At 36.0% G+C, this 18,323-nt stretch overlaps 1 protein-coding gene across 1 annotated transcript; it reads left to right on the top strand.

Annotated features, from left to right (window-relative positions):
* Window positions 1–8,201, top strand: LOC128229318 (uncharacterized). Its single transcript, XM_052941171.1, has 9 exons — window positions 1–427; window positions 3,248–3,487; window positions 4,712–5,148; window positions 5,327–5,528; window positions 6,014–6,103; window positions 6,313–6,342; window positions 6,556–6,666; window positions 6,991–7,074; window positions 7,523–8,201. The coding sequence occupies exons 1-9, from the start codon at window positions 209–211 to the stop codon at window positions 7,796–7,798; spliced, it is 1,689 nt and encodes a 562-aa protein (XP_052797131.1). The 5' UTR covers window positions 1–208; the 3' UTR covers window positions 7,799–8,201.
* Window positions 8,202–18,323: the final 10,122 nt, after the last annotated feature.

Here is an 18,323-nt window from a genome sequence, read left to right as displayed (position 1 = left end):
AGTAAGAAATGATTGAAGTATCTGAAGAAATGAAATATCACCAATGTAGTATCATTTTTGTTCAGTCAGTCAATGCAATCGAATTGCGTGAAAGTAAGGAATTTTGATAAGTTTAACATTGCATTAGTGTGAGTTTTTCGGCAACTTCCAATTTCAAAAACAAACCTAAACGCGTTTATATAGTATGTAAAGACGAATAAACTCTATAATGGGAAATAGCAAGTCAAAAGGTGGCCGAGGTGCAACGTCAAAAGTCGGAGACGAAGTCATTAAAGAAATTAAAAAGGAAGTAAAGAAATGGTCGGAAACGATTCTTGAAATTGAGAAAAACCAAAATGGCGAAGGGGCAAACATATGTGTAGGTGACTTATCTCGCCGAATGCGCAAAACTTCGCAGAAGATTACTGATTATGTGAGCAGTTTAGATGTAAGTGACTTTTACTTCTCAACTCAACTCAACTGAATATTTCACAAAATTTATATTCAAAGCTTAAATTGAATTAACAAAATATGAATTCTTTTTCATTACATATTGTAATCAATATTATGTTACAAAGAAAATAGTTAATGAATGATTGGCGACTATATATTAAGTGTATTACATTTTAACAAGCACTGTGAATTATTTATTGGGGGAATGTTTATTATTAAGTATACTTCTTATTCAAAACCACAAAATGGAAATATTCAGAAAAATACACATATGTACACATAAGTATGAATTACAACACAGTCAATAGAGTTGTTGGAATAAAAAGGGCTGTACACTTGAACAAAACAGTAGATTAACTAAACCTAGTTTTATGCTTGATCAATACAGTAGCTGGACTAAACCTAATTGTATACTTGATCAATACAGTAGCTGGCCTAAACCTAGTTTTATGATTGATCAATACAGTAGCTGGCCTAAACCTAGTTTTATGATTGATCAATACAGTAGCTGGCCTAAACCTAGTTTTATGATTGATCAATACAGTAGCTGGCCTAAACCTAGTTTTATGATTGATCAATACAGTAGCTGGCCTAAACCTAGTTTTATGATTGATCAATACAGTAGCTGGCCTAAACCTAGTTTTATGATTGATCAATACAGTAGCTGGACTAAACCTAGTCTTATGATTGATCAATACAGTAGCTGGACTAAACCTAGTTGTATGCTTGACCAATACAGTAGCTGGACTAAACCTAATTGTATGCTTGATCAATACAGTAGCTGGACTAAACCTAATTGTATTCTTGATCAATACAGTAGCTGGACTAAACCTAGTTGTATGCTTGATCAATACAGTAGCTGGACTAAACCTAATTGTATGCTTGATCAATACAGTAGCTGGACTAAACCTAATTGAATGCTTGATCAATACAGTAGCTGGACTAAACCTAATTGTATGCTTGATCAATACAGTAGCTGGACTAAACCTAGTTGTATGCTTGATCAATACAGTAGCTGGACTAAACCTAATTGTATGCTTGATCAATACAGTAGCTGGACTAAACCTAATTGTATGCTTGATCAATACAGTAGCTGGACTAAACCTAATTGTATGCTTGATCAATACAGTAGCTGGACTAAACCTAGTTGTATGCTTGATCAATACAGTAGCTCGACTAAACCTAATTGTATGCTTGATCAATACAGTAGCTGGACTAAACCTAATTGTATGCTTGATCAATACAGTAGCTGGACTAAACCTAATAGTATGCTTGAACAATACAGTAGCTGGACTAAACCTAATTGTATGCTTGATCAATACAGTAGATGGACTAAACCTAGTTGTTATGCTTGATCAATACAGTAGATGGACTAAACCTATTTGTATGCTAGATTAATTCATTAGCTAAGGTATAATAGATGTAGAAAATATTAATACAGTAGCTGGAATACAAAGAGTTGTACATTAGATCAATACAGTAGTTGGAATACGAAGAGTTGTAAACTAGACCAATACAAGTGTTGAAATACAAAGATTTGTATACTAGAATAGTACAGTAGTTGGAATACAAAGAGTTGTACATTAGACCAATACAGTATATGTAGCTGGAAAACAAAGACGTGCACACTAGACCAAAACAGTAGTTGGAATACAAAGAATTGTACACTAGACCAATACAGTAGCTGGAAAACAATGAGTTGTACACTAGATCAATACCGTAGCTGGAATAAAAAGAGCTATACACTAGACCAATTCCGTCTAAAGTAATAAAGCAAACTTTATTTTACAAGTACACCGGTTCTTACAATTTAAAATTCCTACAAACATTAACACCAGTGTGTGTATACCACGTGATAAATTACGTCATATATGCTACGTCGGAAGGCAACCTTTTGCTTAAAATGAAGATTTAAATCAAAGATCACTTTTCTTTTACTACACCAATTTAAATCAAACAAATGGCAGACTATATCACTAAAAGAGCCCGGCCTTTGTTTTATTACCGAAGTTTGATAAGGTGATTAGGTTCATAAATCACTTCGACAAACCTGTTTCCAAAATAATGTTTTGACAGTGGTCCGTCATTCGAAGCAAAATACTGCCTTCCGACGTAGCATTTATGATGTAGTTCATCACATGGTATACACACACTGAACACATGAGGTCTTTTAAAGAGAAGTCTTGGTAAATAAGTATTTCTGTATAAACTAAAAAAGGATAAATAGCTATAAATCGTGCATTTCATCACCAATATCTTTAAGAGGACAAGCAATACACTTTTATTGGCTTGTGGTAAAGCCTTCTTTCTCCATCTAACAATTTCCACATGTAGTAACTGTTATGAAAATATGTTGGAGCAATAAGCATGGTTTTTGGCGATATATGGAGGTTCCCTCCATATCTAACATCAAGGACAAAGAATACATTACTTAGACGAATTAATAAATTGACTAGTGACGGGCCATTGAAATGTAAATTGTGAATGATCTGTATTTCGAATATTGTTACTTATTGCAATACGAGTTATACCATCATTTTTTGTTGCTTTTTCATTCAATTTTGTTCCGATAACGTTGAATTTAAAAGTCATCAAAGGAAACCAAGCTGTACTATTTTTTGACAATAAACAACAAAATGAATTGCTATACACGTAGGTGTTTTTTCTACTGCAAGTGGTTTTGCATCAAATTTTGAGAAGTTAATTATGAACTAATTCTTATGGATGGTTATTTAACAGTTTCATACACTCAGGTAGCATTATAACTTTACCGCGAATGCTGCAAATTAGATGCATTATGTTATGTTTGTAACAGGAGTGCCAGACAGATGATGCTGGCTCGCATTCAAGCAAAAACAGAAAAGGGAAAAATTCAAAGGATTCGGCGAATCAGACAAAACCTGGTAAACAAAATGAAGGCGGAGCTTGTTCAGTTCATGACCTTAAAGAAAACCCTTACATAGACGAGTTGAAGGAGCAAATAAAGACAATACAAAAACAGGAGAAAGAAAATATGCGTCTTCAGGAGAACAGTTCAGGAAAAGTTTTTCCAGAGGTAAACGAAAGACAATTCAACGCACGACTCGTTGACAAACACAGACAAGACAATTCAGCAGCTCAATTGGAAAACAATAAGTTGTTCACTAGATCAAGATAATAGCTAAAATACAAAGAGCTGAACACTAGATTAATACCGTAGCTAGAATACAAAGAACTGTACACTAGAGCAATTCCGTCTAAAGTAATAAAGCAAACTTTATTTTCAAGTACACCGGTTCTTACAATTTAAAATTCCTACAAACATTAACACCAGTGTGTGTACATACCACGTCATAAATTACGTCATATATGCTACGTCGGAAGGCAACCTTTTGCTTAAAATGAAGACTTAAATCAAAGATAACTTTTCTTTTACTACACCAATTTAAATCAAACAAAGGGCAAACTATGCCACTAAAAGAGCCCCGCCATTTTTATTACCGAAGTTTGATCAGGTGATTAGGTTCATAAAACACTTCGTCAAACCTGTTTCCAAAACAATGTTTTGACAGTGGTCCGTCATTCGAAGCAAAATACTGCCTTCCGACGTAGCATTTATGACGCAGTTCATCACATGGTATACACACACTGAACACATGAGGTCTTTTAAAGAATAGTCTTGGCAAATAAGTATTTCTGTATAAACTAAAAAAGGATAACTAGCTATAAATAGTGCATTTCGTCAAAAATATCTTTTAGAGGACAAGCAATACACTTTTATTGGCTTGTGGTAAAGCTTTCTTTCTCCATCTAACAATTTCCACATGTAGTTACTGTTATGAAAATATGTTGGAGCAATAAGCATGGATTTTGGCGATATATGGAGGTACCCTCCATATCTAACATCAAGGACAAAGAATACATTACTTAGACGAATTAATCAATTGACAAGTGACGGGCCATTGAAATGTAAATTGTGAATGATCTGTATTTCGAATATTGTTACTTACTGCAATACGAGTTGTACCATCATTTTTTTGTTGCTTTTTCATTCAATTTTATTACGATAACGTTGAATTTAAAAGTCATCAAAGGAAACCAAGCTGTACTATTTTTTGACAATAAACAACAACATGAATTGCCATAGGTGTTTTTTTTCTACTGCAAGTGGTTTTGCATCAAATTTTGAGAAGTTAATAATCAACTAATTATTATGGATTGTTATTAAATAGTTTCATACTGATAATATTATAACTTTACCGCGAATGCTGCTAATTAGATGCATTATGTTTTGTAACAGGAGTGCCAGACAGATGATGCTGGCTCGCATTCAAGCAAAAACAGAAAAGGGAAACATTCAAAGGATTCAGCGAATCAGACAAAACCTGGTAAACAAAATGAAGGCGGAGCTTGTTCAGTTCAAGACCCTAAAGAAAACATTCACACGGACGAGTTGATTACGCAAATGCAGACAGAACAAAAACTCCAGAAAGAAAATATGCGTCTTCAGGAGAACAGTTCAGGAAAAGTTTTTCCAGAGGTAAACGAAAGACAAAACAACGCAAGGCTCGTTGACAACACAGACAAGACAATTCAGCAGCTCAAAATGACGGAAAATGGACTTCGGCAAGAAAATGTAACATTGAGTGATAAAATAAAATCCCAAAATACGACCATTCAAACAATTCAACAAGCCAAGAGTGATCTCCAGGCAGAAAATGACATATTAAGACAACGGTAAATGATAAAATATTAATGTATCTTGTGTCAAGCCAGCTAGTTTCGCTAGAATACTTGATCATTGTGAGCATATATTCGTAGAGTTAACGTTTTTTTCTTCTTGTCTGTTTGTAAAATGCCCCATTATTGTTTTTTATGAAATGCTATAGAATGTTGTTGCTACTTTTCGCTGTAGGTTAAGCAAATTGGCAGGTGATAAGCTGACATTAGACAACCCAAACATAACTGACCTGAGTGAAAGCAATCGGCCGACGAAGCTTGGCGAGATGTACAGTGAGCTGTATGACAACGAGTGGACGGATGCATTTGAGAGCATGACAGAAGATGGTGGCTACAAAGATGGTGAAGCAATCAAGGCTCTCCGTAAGACATTGGATGTAAGCATAAAATGCAGTTAGAAGCAAATGCAATCAGGCGAACAGCTTGGTTCCTTTATACTCTATATAGTGGACATAAAAACGCAAAGAATAAAGTGCGAACCACATTATTTATTTTTCATTATTTACTTTTAAGTACCTTAAACAAACAATTTCAAATTGTCAGTTGTTTTATACCTCGACATCATATTTCATGTCATACAAGCTGTGATAATACAATTAAAACAACAGGGTCAAGCCCAGTTGCAAGGGGTTTAACAAAGAACCTGTTAAAAGACACACTGCTACTGCCTTGCAAATACTAGAGGATAGACACACAACCTTAAAAAAACACAGACAGACTACACTTGCATCGAAATAGCGTTATAAATTCATGTTGGAGTTATCGCATCTGATCAGTAAAGAAATATGGGTTCATTTGTGGTTGTAACGAATGTTTAGGTGTCCAATCCCACACTAATTCATCATTTCGACATATTTTTAAGAGCGCCTACACGTTTTGTGAGCGAAATTCCAACGATTTGATTGCCAAGATGGAAGCGGTTGCAAAGGAGATGTTTGAAGACATAACAAGAGTAAGAATGGTCATTGTGAATCAAAACTAATATGTATTGTTGGTAAAGTTGACATTGTTGATAAAGAAAACAAAAGATAGATGCTGAAAATTAGTTTAACGGATAGGTCAATATACTCGTACATATATAACAAAATACGTTTATGAATGTTTGTAATGTACGTATGATCTTTTTTGTGCTGATGCTTACCAAAGAATCATTTCTTTCAGAGAGAGCAAAGTCTTACCTTACCGCATTCTGTAAGTATACCATCAATCCCATCGTTGGACACCTATAACTGACTGTATTCATTTATATTGAGATTAACGGTCGCACGTGGGTATCCGAATATGCATCGTTTCCACTGTACAAAAGTTTTCGAGTGTCAGTTCCAATTCGCAGTACCTGTATTTAAGACAAAGTGTATAGTTCAACAAAGTTACTACTTATAGTTGATCATTTATGAAATTCAGCCACTTGGTCGTGCTCCTAATTCACTGCATGCACTTGAGGAATATTTCATTGAGAGGCACTGGAAACCTAAACAACGCAAGGAAGCACAGAAGAACTGGAACAGGCAAACGGTAGGGAAAGGCGGTATACAGGACGTAAAATTGATAGTGTGCATAAAAGGTTTTAGTGCATTGACTAATGTAGTAATGTACTTACGAATTTGCCACATAATGCATTGAATATACTTTAATGTCCACAATAAAACAAAATTACATTGAAAATTCAAAATGATTTAAGAGTCTACTCTTGAAAATAAATAATGTGAAGTTCATTAATTAAGCGTGAGATATGCATACAAATAAAAACAAGAATAAGGACATTTAGCAGCACGACTCAGAGCTCAGAAACTACGAATTTTTTTTTTAAATAAACTCAACGTTTTTAATTTAACACAGCTGGTTCCACCTGCTCATATGGAACAAGAGTTGAAAAAAATGAGGAAAGGTGTATCCGTTTCAATGGTGCCCGTTGTGCAACAGGTAAATGACATTTTTTCATCTGGCAAAAATCCGTTGCAGGTCATTTTTAATTTGATCTAAAACGACGTTGCATTGCATTGCTTCTGTTTCTTTGTTGTTTTCTTTCCCGTATATTGTGTAAACATTGTGTAAATATTTAATACAATATGATAAATTTCAACAAAAAATCAAATTATTCGTCACAATACTAAAGTGTGTCTTATAAATAAAACATTGTGCGATTAAATCACTTAGCAAGAGTGTAATACAGACAATTTCAGGAATGTTTTGTTGCTATTGTTTGTGTGTTTTGTTTTTTCGAATAATTACCTTGCATTATTTAACTGATCTGCCCTTTCTGATCATGACATTTGTCCAATCTAACTTAGATTGGAAACTGAAAAAAGGATACTAAAATCTCAACGTAGTTTATCCAACACAATTGTTTACCAAAAACACTACCTTGCAGGCATATTTACGACACAGATGGGACAAGGAATGCATTGAATCACTGAAACCTTTCATTAAGAAATCTCTTTTCATCTGCTGGATGATGGTAGTTCAAACTCCTCCAATGGTTTTTGACAGTACAACCGAGCCTGATTCGCGTTTTGACTCATTGTTGTACAGGCAATATACAGCGAGTGGAGACACCATAGAGTACGTGGTTTGGCCTGCGATGTTCCTTCATGAAAAAGGATCCCTTGTTCTGAAAGGTGTTGCGCAGCCAAAGAAGCGTGTTTAGTCGACTGTTTCCATGGACTTTTAAAGCGTCTTTGAAGTATCCCAGACATTGACCACCTTTGTTATGTATTGTTTATGTATCGATAGTGGGATATTATTATAACCAGTGGGTGTCGTTTTGTATTAGGACTTTGTGTCTGTCATGTTTTGATTTATTCTCGTCCCTTCAAACAACATCATAGTTTTATTTTTCTCTGTGTGTCTTGTCCCTAGGCTTCATTGTATCATAACCTTTGTTTATAAGATAAGCAACGTGTCGCTTTGGACTCATGTTTTGTAAATAACTACCATCAAAGCATATATGAAATGTTTATATATACACACGCTTACTATTACCGTTTTCGTTTCTGCAAAATGTTTTGTGTGTGTGTGTGTGTTTGAATTTTAAAGAAATGGGAATCTGTTATGTTGTTGTTGTTTGTTAAGTATAGTGATGGCATTTTGCTGTAATTTTAGAACAAAACAGTCCTGCACAAATAAAGAATCGCTACACTCATGAAAATTGCACGTTACGATAATCAGAGCCTCTAGCAGCGCAATAATCGCCGGTTCAACTATGACAGTGCCGGCAGCTTCGCTTTAATTCGCTTAAAGCACAATTAACGACTCTTTAAACAATAATTAAACGTAAGAACGGGAAAAACGATGGGTACAAAGTAACGAGGGGATACACGATGGTTATATCGTAAAAACGGTACAGACGATGGCTACAACTTAGCGACTAGATCAACAATGGCTACAGCGTAACGACGGGATAAGCGATGGCTACAGCGTAACGACGGGATAAGCGATTGATACAGCGTAACGACGAGATAAACGATTGATACAGCGTAACGACGGGATAAACGATGGCTAAAGCGTAACGACGGGATAAACGATGGCTACAGCGTAACGACGGGCTAAACGATGGCCACAGCATAACGACGGGATAAGAGATTGATACAGCGTAACGACGGGATAAGCGATGGCCCCAGCGTAACGACGGGATAAACAATGGCTACAGCGTAACGACGGGAAAACGATGGCTACAGCGTAACGACGGGATAAACGATGGTTACAGCGTAACGACGGGATAAACGATTGATACAGCGTAACGACGGGAAAAGCGATGGCTACAGCATAACGACGGGATAAACGATAGCTACAGCGTAACGACAGGATAAACGATTGATACAGCGTAACGACGGGAAAAGCGATGGCTACAGCATAACGACGGGATAAACGATAGCTACAGCGTAACGACGGGATAAACGATTGATACAGCGTAACGACGGGATAAGCGATGACTATAGCATAACGACGGGATAAACGATTGCTACAGCGTAACGACGGGATAAACGATGGCTACAGTGTAACGACGGGATAAACTATGGCTACAGCGTAACGACGGGATAAACGATTGATACAGCGTAACGACGGGATAAGCGATGGCTACAGCGTAACGACGGGATAAACGATGGCTACAGCGTATCGACGGGATAAACGATGGCTACAGCGTAACGACGGGATAAACGATGGCTACAGTGTAACGACGGGATAAACGATTGATACAGCGTAACGACGGGATAAACGATTGATACAGCGTATCGACGGGATAAACGATGACTACAGCGTATCGCCGGGATAAACGATTGATACAGCGTAACGACGGGATAAGCGATGGTTACAGCGTACAGACGGAATATACGATGACTACACGATAACGACGTGATAAAACGTATAGACAATAGTAAAAAAACAATGTTTACTCCCGTCAGCCGAACACCTGACCAGCTGCTGAATTGATCGAAAACTATACTGAGCCGACGATATAACGACTATGCGCGATATTGGCCTGTATCTGCAAGGATATACCAGACCGTATGTTCAGGTGGCACTGTTAGTGTTCTTCATGCCCATCATAGCTTCTAGCTAGCTTCTGGCTGGCCATTCAATACGGAACCTGATGATACCGTAATCACACCCCATCTCAAAGTAACCACTGCCAACGAGGTCCAGATCTTCTTTCCCTGCCGTTCTGCCAAACTCGAACCGGCGATAATCGCACATACGATATAAATTTAAATATTATGATACTGAACCCTTTGCTTTAAGCAATTCTGAATTTAGATATAAAAATTAGGGCATCTCTTATATCATTTGGTGTGAAACTAATAAACAGCCAACAGCTACTTGTGAATATTATTCCTAATCATTGTCGATTAAAATAATCATGGTAAAACATTTCGCTTGGCAGCGAAAAAGTCAGTTATTCAAAACTTTCTTTGGAATATTAACAGACGAAAACTTGAATTATACTTAACTCTCATTGGTCCACAAGTACGTGTATACACTAAAAGATAACGGTGATTTCGGTATTCACGAGGGAACGGAGTAACCGTCGCGATGGCTGTCAAACCCTACTCTGCATGTTGGGAAACATAAACAGTTTGCGGTTGACTCCCCTATAGCAACGTCTAATGTCTTTCTATTTTAAAAGAAAAAAAGTTGTATCGGTGACATGCGCTTCCCGTGGAAAAGCCCTGGTTGAGTGCGGGTCAACTGTTTACGTGCTTGCGCCGAGTAAAGATGATTGGGATGCAGGTTTGTGCTGGTAGCATCCGACAGGAATTGGAAGCAGCTCGTTCGAAACTTGAGCAGTTACATCCCTTAAAGGGAATTGTTAACAATGTTGTAACCAGGTCGCCGTGGATATCCTCTGTAGATGTAAACAAATAAGCATGCGAGCATGTATTTACTGTGAACATTTACGCTGTTTTAAACGTCACACACGTGACGGAACGGAAACATAATGAGGTCGATATTGCGTCATCTATCGTAAACGTCTCCAGCATGAAGTCACTGAATGCCATATTGGTAATTCACTAGCTTATGACATGTCCATGGCTTTGATGGACACCATCAGCCGTCAGTTTGCCCTCGAGCTTGGACAATCATTACATCCGGATAAACTCCATCAACCCGACTCTCGTGTTCACTCAGCAAGCGCAATTGGATCAACACGGCGGAAAACATTGAGCGACTCATGTTTCACACGTTGCTTGGCCACCCGCAGGAAGTGGAAGATTTTGTGCAGCTGACTCATTATCTGCTCAGCGTCTGCGCACGCATGATCAACGGAAGTGGTCATCTAGTGGACAGAGGTCTTCTTAGCAATATGCCAGTATAGAGCCCTACTGTGTGTTGCTTCCGCAGGTCATGATTAATAGACAGCCCGAACGTTCCATACACAATGTCTGGAATTTTGACAATGAATAAAACAACAATAACGCGCAAAATATGACATCGATTCACTCTTTGTAATATAGTTATGAGATATACCCATACAATTTTATCATAGCTGATTTTAATTCTTACTTTTCAAAGATATGCATCATGTTATATGTAAATACGTCATGCTTGATAATATTGGTGTGCTGTATCAGTAGTGTGTTGTTTGTTAACACATGAACTGACGTTGTTTCTTTGAAACACATTATGAGTTATTTAAATTATGTGTCACCGCACTTCTCAGCCTGTTTAAGGACAGCCGAACTGGCCAGATAACTTCAAATTCAACTGGCTACTATGATTTGAAAGGACCGGTTACATGATCCCCATTGTCAAAAATAAATGGCACGACGTCGAAATAAGGAGTTGTAGATTACACATTAGGAACGTACGTAAGTATGTGTTTTATTTAACTGGTACCTGAATAATAAATACTGCGTGATAATTAAACAGACCTCAAATCCTTGGAATATTTGAAGTTCCTTATAGCAGGATTAGGCTAAGCTGGCTATTTTTGTATTGGTATGATTTGTGTAATGATGATACGAAGAGTTTTGGACTTTATCCTAAAGCTGCACTCTCACAGATTGAACGATTTGACAACTTTTTAATTTGTGTCTTGGAACGAGCCAATTTTTGCAAATATCCATTGAAACCAGCTATATAAGACTGCTGACAAAAAAAATACATCAAGGATTTTTATATTTAAGTTCAAAAATTGATGTTTTAGGCATTTTTCCTAAACCGTTAGTTACGGCTTAAACCATAAAACATTAATTTTCGGACGGAAATATGAAAATCTACGATCTGATCTTTTGTCAGCAACCTTGTATCATTAGTTTGCAGATATTTACGCAAATATTTGCTCTTTCCATGACAAAAAAAATAAAATATGGTGTAAAAATGGTATATCTGTGAGATTGCAGCTTTAAGGAAAACCACGATAAACTAGCTTATATTTTGTAAAATCAAGATTAAGTAAGACATTTAGCTTGATGAAATAAGCTTCCTTATCTTCCCAATCTTGTTACGCCTGGGCCTGGCCTTGATTTCTCAAAATCTTTTAAAGCTGCACTCTCACAGATTAACCGTTTTGACATCTTTTTTTTATGTTTTTGTCTTGGAATAAGCCACTTTTTGCGTAAATATAAAACAACCAGTGATATAAGACTGCTGACAAAAGATCATATCGCAGATTTTCATATTTCCATTCGAAAATTAATGATTAATGGATAAAAGCGTTACTAACGCTTGATAAAAATGCATAACACATCAATTTGGAACATAAATATAAAAACCTGCGATCTGATTTTTTGTCAGCAATTTATATATCACTAGTGTCCATGCATTTTCGCAAACATTGGCTCATGTCAAGCCAGTGATTATTAGATAGATAACTTCAGTTAACTGTCCAAAAACTTTTCAAGAAAAATAATCACAAATTATAGAAGAACAAACAAGGCGATCTTAGCTTAATCGTGTTATAATTTAATAAACGTTATGCCGCCAATACATTCTCTGTGAGTTTAGTTTGTGGTCGCCAAGCCGGACTATATGGGTTTCCTCCAGGTACTGCGGTTTCACCGCAACACAAGACCACTCTCTCGCATAACATCGTGCCCACGAGAATGGTTATTATATCGTGGTATGGGTGTTAGTAAGAAGGCCTAAGACCACAGTTATTTTACTATATGTTTCAAATAGACACTAACATGGCTTTTCACTTTAAAACAGTCCTAGTTGAAAAACGAGTAACTGGCTGCTGTAGAACAATCCAAGACACAAAATGCAATCACAAGAAAACACAGGGTTTAACAATGCGTTGTCTCACAAAATTGAGTAGTAATACATGACCCTGAGGTCAAGACGTAAAAAGGCTACAAACAACCAATTTACATAGCTCCACAGGCAATGATTTTTCGAATTTCTACACTGAAAACTATTATTTTTCGCATTACAGTGTGTCTATTTGTGTTAAGCTCTATGCAAAAAGGTCGCCAGTTTCTTCCCTTTCTTTCAACTTTAATAAAATATTGATACTTGAACTCAAGCACTCTTTCTTCTGTATTCAGATCCGGAGCCAAAAGAGAAATACTGACATCCCGTCTATATATTTTTCGATGGAAAAGGTTTGATGTCTTTTTCAGAGAAAACCTTTGTTAAGCACTGCTTCAGAAAAAAAATCAGACTAGATCATTTACTAACTGGTGCAAATAGTGAAGAGATTCGGTATGCATGTGACATTATTCAATGAATAAAAATACTTTACTGAAGCAGTTTCGAGAAATCGGCCCCAGGGGTTACAGTGTTGCACTCGGAGTTACTGATAAATAGACTCAACTGATTTCATAACTTTGTAGGATATGTATGCTTCAGGAGAAACCTCTCTTCCAGGTTTTGTTCTTGTTGTTGACTTCGGTTTCCACGGTTTTATTAAAATATACAAAGAAGACATGACAAGGAAATTTATTACAATGAATATATGCAGTATTCTAAAGCATAATTTAACAAACGAAATGTAAAAATATACAATATGATAAACATTGTTAAAACACTAAATAAGCATTAATTCTAGAATATTGCATCGCACTTACCATGCTAATATAGCTGTACAGAATACCCAGTACATGACAATAGCCAATACGGGTACAAATTGAAATTCAATTTTATTCAACAAGGGCTGGTATTCATAAAATATCTTAAGTTATTTCCTAACTTAAGTCATGTTATTAACAATGCACTCTTATTCCCAAATAAGATATTCCACAATTAATATAATTGTTTTAATATACCTAAAATGATGAATAAATGTAAAAAAAATGTTATGGAGGAAAACGAGTTTAAGTTGAAAGTTAGGTGCAGAAAGCACGGTATTACTATCTTATGAGACGGTAGTAGATGACAGTAAATATTTTAGCACTCACCAATTACTTATTATTTTTGCGTTTTCAGCTATGAAAAACATTGTTACAATCTTGTTTTCAGTAATGAATATTTTCCATTAATGCATTATTCAGTGAGAAGTTGAAGGTTAACCACTTAAAATGTATGTTTGTTATACAAGTGTGTGTCTTGATTTTGAATAAGAGTGTCACTTTATCTATCTCACTGTGGATATGATATTACAACTTAATAATACATTTAGTACTTTAATTGCACTGAATTGATTCAAAATGCATACTTTTATATTAAAAAAATACTAAAACTTTTATCTTAATATGTCTATTAACATTTAAAAAAATGACTTTAGTTAAGAAATCACTAAAGATGTATAGTGAATACCACCCAAGAACTTCTAACTTCAACTTAAAGATACGTTATACTCAATTGCTATCTCAACGACTAAGTTTTATAAGGTCGTATTTAGTTTAATCCTTTATAACTAGTATATGTAAGCTCATGGTAAAAATACTCAGATAAATATGAAAATTGTACAATTTCATAATAATAATTATATGATACCAATAAAAAGAAAACCTATCTAACGTCATTGTTTCCACTTGTATGTATGAGCTGGTTTGCAAATAAAAAACCAAAAGCAGGCAAAACTAGACAGACACACGAACACTTTAACCAATTTCCTACGCAGTGACCTCCCTTATTGAAACATATAGAGTGGAAGTATCGCTGCGCGGAGTTTGCACAGTAACCAAGTTCCAGCGTGACAACAGGATAAACGATTGCTATAACGTAACGACTGGTTAAACGATGATTCAGCGTGACAACTGGATAAACGATTGCTATAACGTAACGACTGGATAAACGATGATCCAGCGTGACAACAGGATAAACGATTGCTATAACGTAACGACTGGATAAACGATGATCCAGCGTGACAACAGGATAAACGATTGCTATAACGTAACGACTGGATAAACGATGATCCAGCGTGACAACAGGATAAACGATTGCTATAACGTAACGACTGGATAAACGATGATCCAGCGTGACAACAGGATAAACGATTGCTATAACGTAACGACTGGATAAACGATGATCCAGCGTGAAAACAGGATAAACGATTGCTATAACGTAACGACTGGATAAACGATGATCCAGCGTGACAACAGGATAAACGATGATCCAGCGTGACAACAGGATAAACGATGATCCAGCGTGACAACAGGATAAACGATTGCTATAACGTAACGACTGGATAAACGATGATCCAGCGTGACAACTGGATAAACGATTGCTATAACGTAACGACTGGATAAACGATGATCCAACGTGACAACAGGATAAACGATGATCCAGCGTGACAACTGGATAAACGATGATCCAGCGTGACAACTGGATAAACGATGATCCAGCGTGATGAGGGGAATAAACGATGGTTGTGGCGTATCGATAGGATAAACGATTGGTGCAACGTTGACAAACACAGACAAGAAAATTCAGCAGCTCAACTGGAAAACAACGAGTTGTTCACTAGATAATAGCTATAATACAAAGAACTAAACACTAGATCAATACCGTAGCTAGAATACAAAGAATTGTACACTAGACCAATACAGTAGCTGGAAAACAATGAGATGTACACTAGACCAATACCGTAGCTGGAATACAAAGATCTGTACACTAGACCAATTCCGTCTTAAGTAATAAAGCAAACTTTTTTTTCAAGTACTTTGGTTCTTACAATTTAAAATTTCTACAAACATCAACACCAGTGTGTGTATACCACGTGATAAATTACGTCATATATGCTACGTCGGAAGGCAACCTTTTGCTTAAAATGAAGACTTAAATCAAAGATAACTTTTCTTTTACTACACCAATTTAAATAAAACAAAGGGCAGACTATGCCACTAAAAGAGCACCGCCTTTTTTATTACCCAAGTTTGATAAGGTGATTTGGTTCATAAAACACTTCGACAAACCTGTTTCCAAAATAATGTTTTGACAGTGCTCCTTCATTCGAAGCAAAATACTGCCTTCCGACGTAGCATTTATGACGCAGTTTATCACATGGCATACACACACTGAACACATGACGTCTTTTAAAGAGAAGTCGTGGTAAATACGTATTTCTGTATAGACCAAAAAAGGATAAATAGCTATAAATAGTGCATTTCATCACCAATATCTTTTAGAGGACAAGCAATACACTTTTATTGGCTTGTGGTAAAGCTTTCTTTCTCCATCTAACAATATCAACATGTAGTTACTGTTATGAAAATATGTTGGAGCAATAAGCATGGTTTTTGGCGATATATGGAGGTACCCTCCATATCTAACATCCAGGACAAAGAATACATTACTTAGACGAATTAATCAATTGACAAGTGACGGGCCATTGAAATGTAAATTGTGAATTATCTGTATTTCCAATATTGTTACTTATTGCAATACGAGTTATACTATCATTTTCTTGTTGCTTTTTCAGTCAATTTTGTTCCGATATTGTTGAATTTAAAAGTCATCAAAGGAGACCAAGCTGTAGAAATTTTTGACGATAAGCAACAAAATAAATTGCGATAGGTGTTTTTTTCTACTGCAAGTGGTTTTCCATCAAATTTTGAGAAGTTAATTATGAACTTATTATGACCGAACTCTTTTGTATCTCGAAATGAATGTCGACGTTTGCAGACTTAGGCGTTGGTTACAAATCTGAAACCAGTCGTCGATATGTCGCCCACCCTTGGACAATTGATCAAAGACCAGCACGTGTACCTTCTTATCTGTCAACTATACTGTTGATTTGAGTATCTTTATTTTGCTTATTCTAAAAAGGTTCACCAATGATATTGCATGTTTATCTCAATATTGTCTATGCATAGTGAGGTATACTAACGCGTCCCCTGGTTTGACGTGTCCACAGCTGTCAATAGTGGCGCCTTACTAGAGTTTACTTTAATTTAGTAGCTATTGACCTGAAACTCCAATTCAATTTGCCACCAACCCGTCTTTGTGAACAGTATATATATATAATATGTTGTATGCAATAAGTTTAAACCATGCAACCATTTACATGTGTGCCAATTCTGTTATTAACCGATGTATATCAAAACAGCCATGACAGTTAGTTTTTGCTGGTCTAATCTAAATACAGTAAAACTGCGGTCGTTCGAACAAGCGGTCGTTCGAGATCCGGCATTCCCTCGAGGTCGGAGCTTGGTCCCGAACCTTTTTCCTTCTATTTTTATATTAAATATACCTACGCTGCATCGAAACCTAATTATGTCGAAGAGTCGAGCAATATTCTCGGTCCAAAGTACACAAATCATGCACAAAACCTTATGGCTCCCTCGAGGTCATAATTTCACACTTTTTCCCGAACGCGTGTTCCAAAATAAACTAACAAATGCTAAGTATTTAATTTTCGAAGGTTGCAAAAATTGCAATGACAGTTGAAAGGCAATTGATAAGGTGTGATAAACCGTTTAACACTGTTAACGCATGACCGATATTAGTTGATATGAGCATTTTAGAAGATAATTATGAGAAGTTAATTGTTATGAAATGTAAATGAGCAATAAAATATGAATAACCACTACCATATCGATCCAACATCGGAATCTCTGAAAAGAATTCCTTTTTGTCACTTTGCTTTGCAGGCCATTTTGTAAAAAAAGATCGATTTATTGATATTTCTTTTTCATTTTATATATAGTATACATATAGTAAACGACAGCCTTTGAACATATGAGCGATTTCCACAACGCAACACATAATCGATGTCTTAGTAAACATACTCTTCAAACTTGAAATATTATGAAAATTATACACTGGTTGATAAATTTCGGAGTAAATTTCACCTTTGCACGCTTCTGTTCTTAGACGAAATCGATTTTGTGTGTTCATGTTTATTTAGAGTTGCTGGGAAATAAATAAAGATATAAATGAGTCTTATAGTATTCCGTATCACAGACATATCCCTCTTCATTTCTACTTTAAACCAAAAATCATTGTTAAGTGCCTTATCATTCATGATAAGTATGCACTTTGCAGTATTCATGAACAATGTATATGAGATACTGTGAAATATTGTGCATCTAATATTTTGACAATATGCTAACGAAGAATCTCTGTACTTGATTGAGTTTCCATCATGTTCACTTTTTTACGGTTTCGGCAACTGAATAGACTGTGTATCATTTAATTTTAACTACGTTTTAACTAAGTTAAAAATGTACCACAGAGGTCATTTCTCTATTTAGCTAGTTAAAACCCCCATTGACCTTTAGACGACGGTGACCCAAATAAATATTAATAAAGATATTTTAATGAAAATGGAGGGTGTCTTTGTTGTT

The sequence above is a fragment of the Mya arenaria genome, chromosome 3 (genome assembly GCF_026914265.1).
Source record: "Mya arenaria isolate MELC-2E11 chromosome 3, ASM2691426v1".
NCBI classification, from domain to species: Eukaryota; Metazoa; Mollusca; class Bivalvia; order Myida; family Myidae; genus Mya; species Mya arenaria.
Note: the sequence above shows the minus strand (reverse complement) of the source record. Positions and strands in the feature narration are given on the sequence as shown.